This window comes from Rutilus rutilus (assembly GCF_951802725.1).
Source record: "Rutilus rutilus genome assembly, chromosome: 4".
NCBI classification, from domain to species: domain Eukaryota; kingdom Metazoa; phylum Chordata; class Actinopteri; order Cypriniformes; family Leuciscidae; genus Rutilus; species Rutilus rutilus.
The window spans coordinates 5,958,646-5,973,523 of NC_140212.1; the positions used below are offsets into that span (position 1 = coordinate 5,958,646).

The following is a 14,878-nucleotide window of genomic DNA, read 5'->3' on the forward strand; positions in this document are numbered from 1 at the left end:
AAATCACCTGTTTCTTGTCTTTCACTGACATGTCTCCTGGGAGTTGAGGACTTGCGCATCGTTGAGCCTACATTTTATAAGTAAAAAAAATACTTAAGTACTGTTCACATCAGATACTCTAATGCCCGGTTTCACAGACAAGGCTTAAATGCATGTTTGAAATCTTTTAACGGAAAGCAACTTGCACTGACTGTTAAAATATGTCAGTGCCATTCAATGTTTTGTCTCAAGATGCACATTCCAAGGCACATTTATAAAAGCTAATTAAATGTCCTAATTGAACTAAGGCCTGGCTTAATCTAAGCCGTGTCTGTAAATCCAGCTAAGACTCATTGGAATTGGAGACTTGTAACCTGTAATGGAGTCATTTTCACTGTACTTTTACTAAAGTATGGTTTTCAGGTACTCTTTACACCTCTGCCTTGAGGTAAAGACCAAACTAGAAAAAAGGGTGCTTTTAAAAAGAAGCAATATTCTTGTAAATTTGGGTTTTGCCTCTAATAACAACTACGCTCAGACGTTTACGCGCATCTGTCTAAATAAATAGCCGCCGTGACGTACGGACCGGGAGCGCGCACGCACTGAACTCGCTTGCGCGTCGGGTCAGTCTGGTTTCGCTGCTACAGCCGCACACTGACCACATACAGTCAGCGAACCGCAGGTGTGAGTTTACAGTAGCGCATGTTCCCAGCCCACCACCCCGGACTGTAATCGTGATCTTTCTTTTAGTGTTTATAGCATTTTTTTACCATGTTGTGGACGGCGAACACGATCATGAGGAAATTCTCCTCGAGCTCTGTGAGTAACCGCATCTTCTGCATTGTTGGGTTTGCCATAGATTGGAATGAATGAATAAACTCATACGTGAAAATGTGCTGTATTGAAGGTAGACACATGCATACACCTTTAAACAAGTTTATATATGTTGGTGACCTCTTAAATAGCATTATTAAACAGGGGTTACCAATGCACAGTTATTGTAAGCATGCTGTCAGCTGATATAACCCGGTGTCTTAGTGCAATGTTGTAGGTTTCATACTTGTAAATTAATTCGCGATATATGCATACTATTTGCATGTTAATTAGATATAGGCTAGTATTTTATACAGTTAAACCGTTTTGGGATCCCGTTTTTGCCACGTTGCTTGGTCGGATTACTTCTAGTGGACAGATCCGTGGCGAGTTGCATCAGCAGGGGGTCGAGAATATGAGGGCAGATCATATTACTAATGTCACTATTACTAGAACACAAACTATTCAGCAACTTCAAATCACACGTGCACTGATAGATAATCATATCGCAAGCATTAATATAAAAGAGTAATCATAACATAAACAAGCGAACAACTTCAATACCTGTTTATTGTGTAGGCAATGCCTGAGCTGTTTATGTCTCCAATAGATCTTCATTTTTAGACCCATTGTGCATTACAATTTCAAATTACTTTATTGACATGATTGTTTTGCATACAAGATTGCCAAAGCAGAAGTATGTACACACAAAGCAAAAACTGTGATTTAAAAGAAAAAAATACAATTAATAATAATATAGAATGGAATAGTCTTTCAGTGAGATATTTGGATCAATTATGCACTCATATTTAGTAAAAAAAATGTTAATAATAATGTATATTATTTATAGTTTATAACCGTTTGTCCTCCTTTTTATCATCTTGAACATTGTCATTTCATTTGTCATTGACCCACTGTTTTGTTGTACAGACAGTGAATGAACTACTGATATGGAGATCAGAGCAGCGGTTAGTTTTCGAGAACAAAGGGCCCATATAGGGCCGATTATGTTTCAAGTTTTAATGTTGGTGACAGTTTACGTTAAACCATAAAGTTTTGTCTGGTGTGCTTGTTTTGACGTTTTAATATTTAAATACTCTTTCACACAGGCTTACTACCAAAATAAGCTGAAGTTAGCCCTGATTGGCCAGAGCTTGTTTGGACAGGAAGTGTACACAAACCTCCGCAAGCAGGGCCATAAAGTGGTGGGCGTATTCACAGTTCCTGATAAGGACGGCAAGGCGGACCCCCTGGGTAAGTGTCAGATGGGTGGGGGTGGGATAGATTGGAGCTCTGAACGTTTTTTTGTAACTGTAGTGTGTCATGGGAGCTGGGAAGCCACATTTGCATTTTGCAGCTACATGTGTGAAAATGTTCATTTTAAGTGCCACAGAAGATGAATCCTTCTAATCAAAATTTTCAGGTTTGTGGATTACATTAAGGCCATCATTGTAGTAATGAACTCTAACAGGAAGTGAGGTTGAACACCAGTGTCCTACTTCAGTCACTATTGAATTCCTGATCAGCACATTGGTTCACAACTGAGTGTTTATGTTTGTGTGAGGCGCAGGGTCAGAGAAGAAGTACATCCCGCATAATGATCGCATTGTTTTGGTGAATAGTGGTGTGAAGCCATGTGAGGTGAAAAGTCCACCCGTGATCGGAGCATTTGGGATCTATGTGAGAACAGAGTTTGTATGAATAACATAGAAAAGTTCACCACTCATTACATCAATGTGTCATTGTACGTTGAGTTATTACAAAAAAACTCCATTTATATATATATATTATGATGATTATTATTATTATTACTAATCTCCAATGGTACACATGATTATGTAATATGCTGATTACCATTTTAATAACCATATTCAGATGGTGAAAAGTACCCACGTCACTAGACTTTTGAAGTTATAACTGTTTATGACTTTCAGATAAGGACAAGGTCCGTTACTCAAGTATGCATGATATTGAATATATCTATTCAACTAAAATAAAGTGCTACCTATATTTTGCTCTGGCTCTTTGTTCATTGAAGTTGGCTAAAGTCTGAATATGCCAGGTGCGACCTGGTTTTATTTCAGATAGCTTATGTAACCTTTCAGGACCAATCTCTCTCTGACCTTCAGCGGTGGTGGCGGAGAAGGACGGGACGCCGGTGTTTAAGTTCCCACGGTGGCGGGTGAAGGGTAAACCCATCCCAGAGGTGGTGGAGGCGTACAAAGCTGTGGGCGCTGAGCTGAACGTCATGCCCTTCTGCTCCCAGTTCATTCCTATGAATCTGATCGACTTCCCCAAACATGGATCCATCATTTACCACCCCTCCATCCTGCCCAGACACAGAGGAGCCTCAGCCATCAACTGGTGAGATGTTACGAAAGTTTCACTCTGAGATCTTTATATGGACACTAGTGGTTGAGCGTGTTTAAATTAAATGGATTTAACTCTTAAATGAATACCTTGGGTCTTTCTTGACCCAGAACATCATTCACTACCCTCCCCCTCAATAATTTTTTTCAAGTTAGACATCAACCTTCTTAGTAGTATTCCTCAATCTATTTATTATCAACAATATAACTAGCCTGACGTCGTCATACTCAGATTCTAGTCAGAATATGAGTCTGATACTGCTCCATTGGGCTGTGATTATGGGGCGTGTTTCAACCGAACCAGGAAGGAAAATGCCTCTGCACTCAATTGGATAGACCTACAACCAATCAGAGCAATGGAGTAAGTGATGTATGTTCTTCATTCATCTTTCCGATCGACAAATGCCTTGAAATCTCAATTCTCCAGTGGCAGTCATCTGTTAACGAATTCAACCCAAGCGCTCGTTGGTGACGTGGATGATTATGTTACTGTTGATCATCTGTCCATCATCGTATAAAGCCCGCCCTGACAATTTGATTGGTCCGAACAGCTTTTGTTCGGGCATAATAGCTCCACAACGGTTCAAGTCCAGACCGAACTTCCCGACCTAAAAATGTTGTGGGCGGGGCTAAGTTCGGCTGGCATCCAGGCTACAATATACAATATAACAAGAAAAAAACAAAAATGCTAAAAAAAAAAAAAAAGTCTGTTTTCGAATACATTTTTTGTCAAAAGTGTTTAGGGTCACTAGCGACCCGAGGTGTGTAATCGTGTAAGTATAGTTTTTCTGTGCAACAAAAGTTAAATCTCTGATGACTCAATAAGTGCAATTCACCTTCATTCCTCATGTCGGATACACAATGATGATGTGACGTTTCACTCATAATTACCGCAGACGTAAAACAAAAGAAAACACACAAGTATCATCAGCAAAACTTGAAATGGCTCAGCGATTTACTGCAGAGCAAGTACTGAACGCAATCAAATATTAGATCTAGAGAAGAAGCTGTCAGCAATCAAAATATTGATTCTGAAGACGTTGAAACCTATAGTTTTGAGAATATGCTTGAGATGCCGAATATGAGCCAGATGCTGAATGTACTGGGGAAATTATCTCTGATGATGACAGTGATGACAGATGAGACAGAAAATCTGCTCAAATTGAAATACGAAATATGCTTTATTTTAATCTTTAGTAATTTATATTAAAATGTCAGAAGATCAATCTGTGTTAGATATAGATCCGGGTCACTAAAGACCCAGATATGTAATAATGATTGTCAAAACATTGATGCATTTAAGGGTTGCATTCCTGTATGCAGGACACTAATCGAGGGCGATAAGAAAGCAGGATTTAGTATATTCTGGGCTGATGATGGTTTGGACACTGGCCCCGTCCTACTACAGAAGGAATGTCCAGTAGAGCCCAACGACACAGTGGACACACTTTATAACCGCTTCCTGTTTCCAGAAGGCATCAAGGCCATGGTAACTATCAAGAAAACATTATAACCTGTTTTATGCAAACTAAACATTCGATTTTGAATCTGAGTTTACTTTAAAATGTGTGTTCAGGTAGAAGCCGTACAGCTCATTGCAGATGGCAAAGCTCCCAAGATCCCTCAGCCTGAAGAAGGAGCCAGCTATGAAGGAATCCAAAAGAAATCCAATGCCAAGGTGACACATAAAAACAATTATGTAAATCAGGCTAAATGTAATTAAGCTGTGGTTTTTAGGACACCAGTTTATCCGTCATTATCTGCCTCTCTTTCTCCAGGTGAATATGGCTCAGCCGGCAGAGGCCATCCATAACTGGATCCGTGGTCATGATAAAGTTCCGGGTGCCTGGGTTGTCATTGATGGAAAGGTGCGTTTTCTAAACACACAGTTCGTTTGAATGATTCTTGAACAGAGCACTATAGGCAGTGCACTTTCAATAATGAATCTCGCTCATAGGAAAACTCAAGACTAATTCTGAGTGGATGATGTTTTTACTGGATAGTAATGAGTGTGTGTGTGTGTGTGTGTTTTGCTCTGTAGCCGGTAACGCTGTACAGCTCGTCGATGCTGAGCGGGTCGTTGCCTGCCGGTCAGCCAATAGAGGTGGAGGGGGCGTCTCAGCCTGGACTCATTGCCAAATCTGGGCTTGTTCTTTTCGGGTCTGATGGAAAAGCGGTTCGTTTCTAGTGTTTTATTTACTTAGTTTCTAAGCTTTTAATGCATTAAGTCTGCATCATGAAGATTATTCATTGCTTTAATATAATATCACTGTGCAGCTCCAGGTGAAGAACCTGCAGTTTGAGGATGGAAAGATGATTCCTGCATCCAAATACTTCTCATCAGAGGAGGCCGCCAGTTTGGATCTCACAGACGACGAGAAGAAAATGGCAGAGGAGATCAGGGTATGTGTATGCGTCAAAATGCATTTTAGATATATATTTAATTTGAGTAATGATGCCATTTGTCTTTTGTTTCATACTTGTCTAGGCGATATGGAAAGGTATTCTGAGTAATGTTCCAGGTATTGATGAAACAACCGATTTCTTTAAGTCTGGAGCTGCTTCTATGGATGTAGTCAGGTGGGTCTGACCTTCATTTATTTATTTTTATTAATCTTATTTATTTATGTACTATTATAGTATTTATTAATATTTTCAATTAGCTTTCATTTTTATATTTAAATGCAAGTATTAAAAAAAATACGTTTAAGTTTTTCTATCTGTAATTTATATCGTATTTCAACTTTATTTCAATGACAATTTATTTAATTTACCATTTTTATAAATAGTTTTAGTTTCCAATAACAACACTGAAACTAAGTGGCAAAAACATCAAAACTGTTGTGACAACTCATTTCACATGCAAAGAGTTTAGCCAGTCATAGCAGAGGTCATTTACATAGTAAAGTCGTACATGTAGCAAAAACAGTTTGTTTAATTGTAAGGAGGCAGTAACTATTTTTGAAGAAGGAGACCTCGATGAGCATAATAAGTTGAGTATGTGTTACTGTGATTGTTTGATTTAGATTGGTGGAGGAGGTGAAGCAGAAATACGGAGGAGTGCAGCTTCAGAATGAGGACGTCTACATGGCCACCACCTTCCAGAGTTTCATCCAGATGTTCGTCCGACGCCTGCGCGGAGAAGACCAGGAGGAGGAGCTGGTCATCGATTATGCAACAAAAGATGTCAATAACATGACTGTGAAAATGCCCTACCAGTGTTTCATCAATGGCAAGTTTGAGAATGCAGAAGATGGAAAGACATACAACACGGTGAACCCCACAGATGGCTCGGTAAGCTCAGTCGTCTCAAACACACACACACACGTAAACACACCCCTATTATTCTAATGGTTGCGTTGTGTTTTTTCAGGTGATCTGCAAGGTGTCGTACGCGTCAGTGGCAGATGTGGACAGAGCGGTTAGTGCAGCCAAAGAGGCCTTTTATGACGGACCCTGGGGTAAAATGAACCCCCGTGACCGCGGCAGGCTACTCTACCGGTAAGATGGAGAGAGTTTGTGTTGAGTTTTGTTGACATATGAACGAAAAGCCAAACGCATTTGCTAAGTAAATAGTAATATTGTTGTATTACAACTCTTCATTTGATCAAGAATTGATTTCACAGAGGGCAGTTTTCATACTTTATGACTTCTTTTTGGCTTCTTTTGTGTGCAGTGTGGCTGACCTGATGGAGGAACACCAGGAGGAGTTGGCCACTATTGAAGCTATTGACTCTGGTGCCGTTTATACCCTGGCCTTGAAAACACACGTAGGCATGTCCATTCAGACCTTCAGATACTTTGCTGGCTGGTGTGACAAGATCCAGGTCTGTGTGTTCGCTGTGCAGGCGCCTCTTCAGTATATACATTTAATAATTTCCTCTTATTGACGCATCATATCCTGTTCCTCACAGGGCTCAACGATACCCATCAATCAGGCCAGACCCAATCGCAACCTCACCTTTACAAAGAAAGAGCCTCTGGGGTGAGTCAGTGAGTGTTAATGTGTGTGTGTTTATGTGAATTTGATGATCATAAATATGTGACATGGTGTTTGTTTGTGTCTCAGTGTGTGTGCCATAGTGATTCCCTGGAACTACCCACTTATGATGTTGGCGTGGAAGAGTGCAGCCTGTCTGGCGGCGGGAAACACACTTGTCTTAAAACCTGCTCAGGTAAAACATTCAAACACACATACAAAAATATTAATAGTTCAGATTTTATATATCGTCGCTGCCCGATGAAACTCACGTATGTCCAAAACGGTTACTTTTCAGGAAGTGAAAAAAACACCGTAATCTCAAAAGCAGTTGAACGTAGCGTTGTCATACTTGGTACGGCATCTTTAAATGTAACCATACTCTTGCCAGTGTAATGATATAATCCACATTTGACCAAAATCGAGTTTAAATGGACATACGTGCATATTTTACAGTAACGGTGGTCGATACGCGTTCTTCCGATCATTAATTAGAATGGTCAAGTCGCGTTTCATATTGACAGATGAATAGGCTACGCTCAGTTTATTAAATACGCTCAGTTTATTAAATGTCTCTTGCAAACTATGAAGGGACAATGAATCAATACACTGACATGGCAATACTAGACAGATACTTTGTTTGCACAGTCCTACCGTAATTTTGTCACTCCTAGACGTACGTCTGGCGTCAGGGGGAAACGTTTACCTCGATAAAGTTAGGCCTACTGTAAAGGAAAGTCATTGTCTCACCAGGCTATGTTTCCAGAGACGCTTAAGATGAAACTTCACGAGACCATAGACTGTAAAAAAATACAAACTAGATATATATTCCTTTGATTTTTCCAGGTAACCCCACTAACTGCACTGAAGTTTGCTGAGTTAACAGTCAAAGCTGGCATTCCGAAAGGCGTTATCAACATTGTTCCAGGATCAGGTGAATACATTAAAGGAATATTCCAGGTTCAATACAAGTTAACCTCTGTGAACAGCATCTTCTGTGGCCTGTTGCTAAACACCACAGAAAATAATTGCATCTTACGAGTTAATTTCTCCCTTCCCAAAAAATCTAATTTACAATGGAAACCTACAGGACTAGACATTCTAGAAGGTTTTAAAAGCAAAAAGCGTGTTTGTTTTATTCCACAATTATATTCCAAACAAAAATGTGTTATGTGAGCTGTGAAGATTCTAAAGATCATTTTTGTTTTTCAGAAGTATTTACTGTGTTAAGTAATGACTGACATTTCTGTCATGTCTTAGGTGGTCTGGTCGGGCAGAGGATGTCCGATCATCCTGATATCCGCAAGCTAGGTTTCACAGGCTCTACTCCCATTGGCAAACAGATCATGAAAAGGTGAGTCCCATTTGTGTCATTTCACTAAAATCAACACCGTAATCTATTAGTCTGTTACTATTGCTCAAATGAGTCATGTACAATGACAGTGAATGGTTAAAACTCTGAAAGAGCCTCCGGCTGATGATGTCGATCCTGTTGCAGCTGTGCGGTCAGTAATTTGAAGAAGGTGTCGCTGGAGCTGGGTGGTAAATCTCCCCTCATCATCTTCAGTGACTGCGATATGGACAAAGCAGTGAGAATGGTGAGAAAAGACAGCTAGAGCCTGAAAATACAGAATATAAGTCAACATCTGCTGAAGGGTTATTAAATGTAACAAATCATGTAAAATGTTTTTGCAACTTTGATAATTGCCTTAATCTTAACTTAGAAGATAATGATCAAACTACATTTTATAAAAATCACCTGTCAAGTTTATTAAATATATTCAGCATATGAGAGTCGAACCACAGGGATCAATCATTTAACAGTTCATCTATTGCCAAAACTGGTGAAGTGATTGATGCCCATGAGTGTGTTATGTCCATGTTTTTAGTTCTTATATTCCAACCAAGTTTACTTATTCCAACGGCTTGTCAAAAATGATACATTCAGCTGACGCAAATTCGTTGACTCTTGAAAAATAAAGTACATTTTTTTTACCAGGAAAGGAGTGGTTTTGATGCACAAAGTTGTTTTTATTGTATCTTATCACAAAAGTCTTTTATTTAAACCCATGAAATGCAAATCCTGTTGTAAATAATAGTGAAAAATCACTTTTTACAGCTGTTGTTTCATCATTACCCCGTAGCAGGTTTTGACTCGTATACAAATGCCAGATCCTCCTCTTGAACTTACTGCATGTTCGTGTGTACATTGCAGGGCATGAGTTCTGTTTACTTCAACAAAGGAGAGAACTGCATCGCTGCGGGCCGGCTGTTTGTTGAAGAGTCCATCCATGACGAGTACATCAGGAGAGTGGTACGTCACGTGTTCCCTCATGCATGGATTGCATCTTAAAGCATGCGAGCTGCTTCTAGATGAGGACATACTAATGTGTTTTTGTGTGTTCAGGTCGAGGAAATCAAGAAGATGAAGATTGGAGATCCTTTGGACCGCTCCACAGATCACGGACCTCAGAACCACAAGGCCCACCTGGACAAGCTGGTGGAGTACTGTGAGATCGGCGTGAAGGAGGGAGCGACCCTCATCTGCGGTGGGAGACAGGTGGACAGACCAGGTGAGACCTCCTATCTAACCAGACACCCATGCTTTAAAAGGGTTTGTCAACAGAAATGTGTTCTGTGAATATTTTTTAAGGGCATTAATCTGGCAGTTTTGGTCATTTATAATCATATAAGCATTATTCCCAGTGTTATGTTAGTATCATTTATATACTATTATAGTGTTTATTCATATTTTGAATTAGATTTGAAGATGAATTAATTTTGTTATTTGCTTTTATTATTTTAGTTAGTAATTTTCTTCAGTACTTTAAAGGTGCTCTAAGCGATGTCACGTGTTTTTTAGGCTGAAACATTTTGTGTCACATACAGCAAACATCTCCTCACTATCCGCTAGCTGCCTGTCCCCTGAACACACTGTAAAAAACCGCAGTCTCTGTAGATAGCCCAGGCTCCACAAATGGCAAGAAAAACAAACTGGCCCAGCCTGGACCACGAAACATAACAAACAGTGTTCCAGCCAATAACCGACAAGAATGATTTGGGGGTGGGGGTTGGGGGGTTAGTGCGCGTGCACATGTGGGGAGTGGAGGAGAGAGAAGCATGAAGAGGGAAGTTAGCTAGAGGAGAGATGTCCTAGACAATGACAACGACTAACGTTAGAATTATATTTTCTTGAATTTTGAAATGGCCGACACACGACCAAAGAGACGACCTTCCGATGAACAAGTAGCAAAGAAGAGTGGAAAAGGAGAAGGAACGCGCAAAGTCCCGAATTTACATCGGAAAAGCCTGTTTCAGGAAGCACGGAAGGGAGGGGTGGGGACGGGATGAGGAGGAGGAAGTGTCGAGCCAGAGCCATATAGAGAGATATCTCTATATGGCTCTGGGTCGAGCTAGCCTCCGTTTTGTTTGACAATACTTCGAACGTCAACAAGATGTGACGTCACCCAACATCGCTTAGAGCACCTTTAAATTAAACTCATAAAAAACATAATAACAACACTGATTATTTCAGTTCTAATATAGCTATTTATGCTTGCAGGTTTTTTTATGGAGCCCACAGTCTTCACAGACGTAGAGGACCACATGTTCATCGCCAAAGAGGAATCATTCGGCCCTGTCATGGTGGTATCCAAATTCAAAGATGGGTAAGCTGCCTTTTTCTCTCATTAGTAGGGCTTTTTGTGGCTATCTGACCTGCAACATGAACTAAATCCAAGGCAGGAGCTCGTTACGACAACATTTGAGCAAACCATCAGCATTCTTTAGGCACAGATATTATCACTAAAGAAGAGCGTATCCCTGCTAATACCATTGTTTTACTCCGTCAGTGATGTAGATGGAGTTCTAAGCAGAGCAAATGACACCGAGTTCGGTCTGGCCTCTGGAGTCTTCACGCGTGACATCAACAAGGCCATGTACGTGAGCGAGAGACTGGAGGCGGGAACCGTGTTCGTCAACACCTACAACAAGACCGACGTGGCGGCTCCCTTTGGAGGCTTCAAACAGTCCGGGTTTGGGAAAGACCTTGGTAAGAGTGAACAAAACACACTGTATTATTACTCAGGTCTCTATCAGTTGATGAACATGAGGACCCATATGCATGTGTATCCAGGTGAGGAAGCCCTGCACGAGTACCTGCGGACTAAAGCTGTGACGGTGGAGTATTAAAGGAAACCTGGGACGGGAAAGACTGCACGGCCCGTGACTGCAGCCCGAAGTGGCCGCATCTGTTTCGCTTTTGGCTTGAAGCAGGTTTGATAGGAAATCCAGAGCATATCCTGCCATGACTACACTGATGTGCCTACATTTTATATAACCCTTTTTTTCTGGGAATGTTTGGAGCGGGACAAATGCTGGCGAACAACATTTAAAAGAAAAAAAGACCTCCAAGTGGACCCAAGGACAGAATTATTTTTATCTAGTAGACACTGAAGTATCATGCTGACTGACGTCAAGTGAATGATGATCAGATTAAGTTATTTTCAGGAAGTAACCACAATAGTATTGATTTTAGACGTTTCATAATCATGTTGCCAGTGACAAGCCATTTGTCTGCCCACACTGAACGTGAAACTGCTGCACGATGCTGTCTTCCCGCAGAAATAGAAACCAAGTAACCACAAAACGCCCTGTCGCTCGCCACATCACACCTCATTTACACTACCGTTCAAATGCTTGGGATTTTATGTTTTTGAAAGAAGTCTCCTATGCTCACCAAGGCTGCATTTATTTGATCAAAAACACAGTAAAAACAGTAATATTGTGAAATATTATTACAATTTAAAGTAAGTGTTTTCTATTTGAATACATGTTTGATTTTCAGCATCATTACTACAGTCTTCAGTGTTACATAATCTTTCTAATATATTGATTTAATGCTCAAGAAACATTTATTATCAATGCTGAAAAACAGTTGTGCTGCTTAATATTTTTATGGAAAGATTTTTTTTTTTTCAGAAATCTGTAATGAATAGAAATTGCAAAAGAACAGCATTTATTTGAAAAGTAAATGTTTTGTAACATAAGTCGTAACTCTCTTTTCAAGAATTTAATGCATCCTTGCTAAATAGAAGTATTTATTTCTATTCAAGTTTATTATTCTTCAAGTTTTTTTATTATTCAGGCAGTTGCAAACACACACACACACACACACATCCTTAGTTTTATATATAGTCTAATATTTAAAAGCCACGTCGCATCACTGCCACTTTGATATTTGTACCATATTTGTACAACTTTAAGGGTTTTAATGTGTAGCATTTTCACATCACTCATTTTTATTAGCATAACTGTATATATTTTATTAGAGGATATGACAACTTGTCTTATTTTATATATTAAATTATGCATTCCAGACAGCTACAAGACAATTGGAAATGTTGAAAGGGAATAACATAAACTTGCCGTTATCTTTGCGAGGAAGTTATTTATTTTGTACAAAAAAAATATATATATAAGACATGCTTGATGTAGTAACTTATACACTTGAATTCAGCACAATGTGAATTATTTCTGACTCAATATCTGTTGCACATGTGTTCGCTGAAGGTTTATGCATTTGACAAAAGATGAAATGTAATCATGTGTAGATGTTAATAGGAGTATTTCGATTCTGTATAAGCTGTCAGTCACACAGGATGTGTCATATTGTCAAACATACACAACAGTATTTTAACTCTAGATCAACTACAAACTAAATTAAAGGAGCGTTGGGAAACCCTGTTTACAATAAAGAGCGGAAATTGCAAAACTTTGTGGTTGTAAGATTATTTTTAATGAAACGGATATTTTTACTTTGTATAGGTAATGCATAATTTTTTTCAAGTATATTCAACTGAGACTCTAGTCCCTCCCTAGATAAAACATCTCCAAAATGAAATGATATGTTCCTCATATGAGTCCGCCAGCTCAACAGGACATAAAATCACTGGTCTGTGCTCATCCCAAACAAAAACAGACTTGATATGGTCATGCATTTTATCCATAGGCACAGAAATGTCCTGGCGTGAGTCTCCCAGAGTTCCAGTGGCCAGTGTGTGCTCTCTCACTTGTCCTCGTTCTCCAACACCTGTATGTTGGCCTTTTTCTTTCTGTCTCCTGGAAGTTTGAGTGTCTTTGCAGTGACAGTTTGCACCTCTTCCTCTGAGCTGTCTTCCTCAGATGATGATGATGAAGATGATGATGATGACGACGACGACTCTTCGCTGCTGTCTGATTCCTCAAGCTCAACCAGAGCCACATCCTGCAGGGCAAACACATCCGGTTATTATGGTTAAGTAATGAAATATCGTTACATTTAGACACTTAATGATGAACTACAGCTGGTAGTGAGACCAGACGCACCATCTCAATGACCTTCTCTGCGTTCTCCACACACTCGATGTCAAAGAAACCAGTGGGAGCCTCGTCCATCTGATGTCTTAGGGACTCATTGGCCTGGGCCATTTGGGGAAGGAAACTCTGCAATTTATCCAAGACTAACGCACAGAAACACAATAAATATACGTAATAGAATATAGCAGTTATGCATTATAAATAACAATCCAAATGTATAACCTGCAAATACAATTGAAGACATGAACATACTCACCACTACTTCTCGAGACCCTTTCTGTCTGGAGTGAAGCACTTTTAGAGCTCAACAGAAGTTTCTCATGGATTCCTGGAGACAACAAAGTTAGCAACTATATGATGTCTATCTATCTATCTATCTATCTATCTATCTATCTATCTATCTATCTATCTATCTATCTATCTATATATATATATATATATATATATATATATATATACATACATATACATACTCACACATACATACTTGTTTAAATGAATTAAACTGTTTTGAAAGTCTCATTCTTTAAGATTCAAAATAGTGGAGGAATACATGGAAACAACATGGAGGAATCACCCATAATTTATAGCAGACATTTAATAACTGTTTATCTAATCACAAAAATGCTAACGTTAATCGAATCACATCTGAACCGAGTTTCTGAATTAATCTGATAGGCAGATTCTCGCTGTAAACAGGTTAAAAACCTGAAATCAAAATTCTTTTTTCAAAGAATGCCTCACCTTTTCCGTTGCCACAGGTCAACAAGTCTCTAGAAGAGGTTTTTTTGATAATGTTTTGTGTTTGAGCCATGGTTTGCTCCTCACGTGTACAAACGCAGTCCAATCCACATGCGTATTTGGTATTTACACAACATAATAACTTCCGCGTTGAAGGGTCGAGCAACTGTTGGCGCCATCTAGAGTTTCGGACGTACGTTAAAAGACAGGACTCTGGAATAATTGTAAACATTTTAGTGTTGAACCTCAAATAATATTACGTATTTGAGTTTCAACACTTTAAGTGTTTACGTATATTTTATTTTGAAATCAATAAAATAGCATATTCAAAGATTACAACTCCAATAATATTACGTAACGTTATTCGTAAATATTGAGTTTCAACACTTGTTTACATATTTTATTTTGAAATCAATAAAATTGCACAAAGATTGCAACTTAATTAAGTTGAGTTAATAAAATAAAATAATTGTATACATTTTAGTGTTGAACCTCAAATAATATTAACTATTTGAGTTTCAACACTTTAGTGTTTACATATATTTAATAAAAAAAAAATAAAAAAAAGCATATTTAAAGATTACAACACCAACAGAATTTTTTTAATAGCCTACTTATTTTGTTCATTATTTTCTCATCA

At 39.0% G+C, this 14,878-nt stretch overlaps 2 protein-coding genes across 4 annotated transcripts; one reads left to right on the forward strand and one right to left on the reverse strand.

Annotated features, from left to right (window-relative positions):
• The first annotated feature begins 606 nt into the window (after positions 1-606).
• On the forward strand, positions 607-12,913 carry aldh1l2 (aldehyde dehydrogenase 1 family, member L2). Of its 3 annotated transcripts, XM_084406693.1 has the most exons (22): positions 607-798; positions 1,902-2,046; positions 2,922-3,156; positions 4,485-4,650; positions 4,738-4,839; positions 4,940-5,029; positions 5,203-5,337; positions 5,439-5,564; positions 5,650-5,741; positions 6,188-6,455; positions 6,535-6,662; positions 6,838-6,988; positions 7,076-7,146; positions 7,231-7,336; positions 7,987-8,074; positions 8,401-8,494; positions 8,639-8,738; positions 9,356-9,454; positions 9,548-9,713; positions 10,703-10,808; positions 10,992-11,191; positions 11,276-12,913. In XM_084406693.1, exons 1-22 carry the CDS (start codon positions 751-753, stop codon positions 11,329-11,331), a joined length of 2,772 nt encoding a protein of 923 aa, XP_084262819.1. In that variant the 5' UTR covers positions 607-750; the 3' UTR covers positions 11,332-12,913. The 3 variants fall into 3 exon arrangements, with proteins under 3 accessions (XP_084262819.1, XP_084262820.1, XP_084262821.1); XM_084406694.1 differs by lacking the exons at positions 607-798; positions 1,902-2,046 and adding an exon at positions 2,062-2,472 and having other exon boundaries at positions 2,898-3,156; XM_084406695.1 differs by lacking the exons at positions 607-798; positions 1,902-2,046 and adding an exon at positions 2,062-2,472.
• On the reverse strand, positions 11,351-14,409 carry nopchap1 (NOP protein chaperone 1). Its single transcript, XM_084406696.1, has 4 exons — positions 14,242-14,409; positions 13,754-13,825; positions 13,507-13,640; positions 11,351-13,405 (listed from the first exon to the last, which is right to left on the reverse strand). Exons 1-4 carry the CDS (start codon positions 14,309-14,311, stop codon positions 13,208-13,210), a joined length of 474 nt encoding a protein of 157 aa, XP_084262822.1. The 5' UTR covers positions 14,312-14,409; the 3' UTR covers positions 11,351-13,207.
• Positions 14,410-14,878: the final 469 nt, after the last annotated feature.

Coding starts and splice junctions, on each gene's coding strand:
- nopchap1 (XM_084406696.1), bottom strand. CDS start 14,311: ATGGCTCAAACACAAAACATTATCAAAAAAACCTCTTCTAGAGACTTG. Junction 13,826..14,241: donor GACCTGTGGCAACGGAAAAG/GTGAGGCATTCT, acceptor TGTTGTCTCCAG/GAATCCATGAGAAACTTCTG. Junction 13,406..13,506: donor CAGAGAAGGTCATTGAGATG/GTGCGTCTGGTC, acceptor TTTGCCCTGCAG/GATGTGGCTCTGGTTGAGCT.
- aldh1l2 (XM_084406693.1), top strand. CDS start 751: ATGTTGTGGACGGCGAACACGATCATGAGGAAATTCTCCTCGAGCTCT. Junction 2,047..2,921: donor CGGCAAGGCGGACCCCCTGG/GTAAGTGTCAGA, acceptor TCTGACCTTCAG/CGGTGGTGGCGGAGAAGGAC. Junction 7,337..7,986: donor TTGTCTTAAAACCTGCTCAG/GTAAAACATTCA, acceptor TGATTTTTCCAG/GTAACCCCACTAACTGCACT.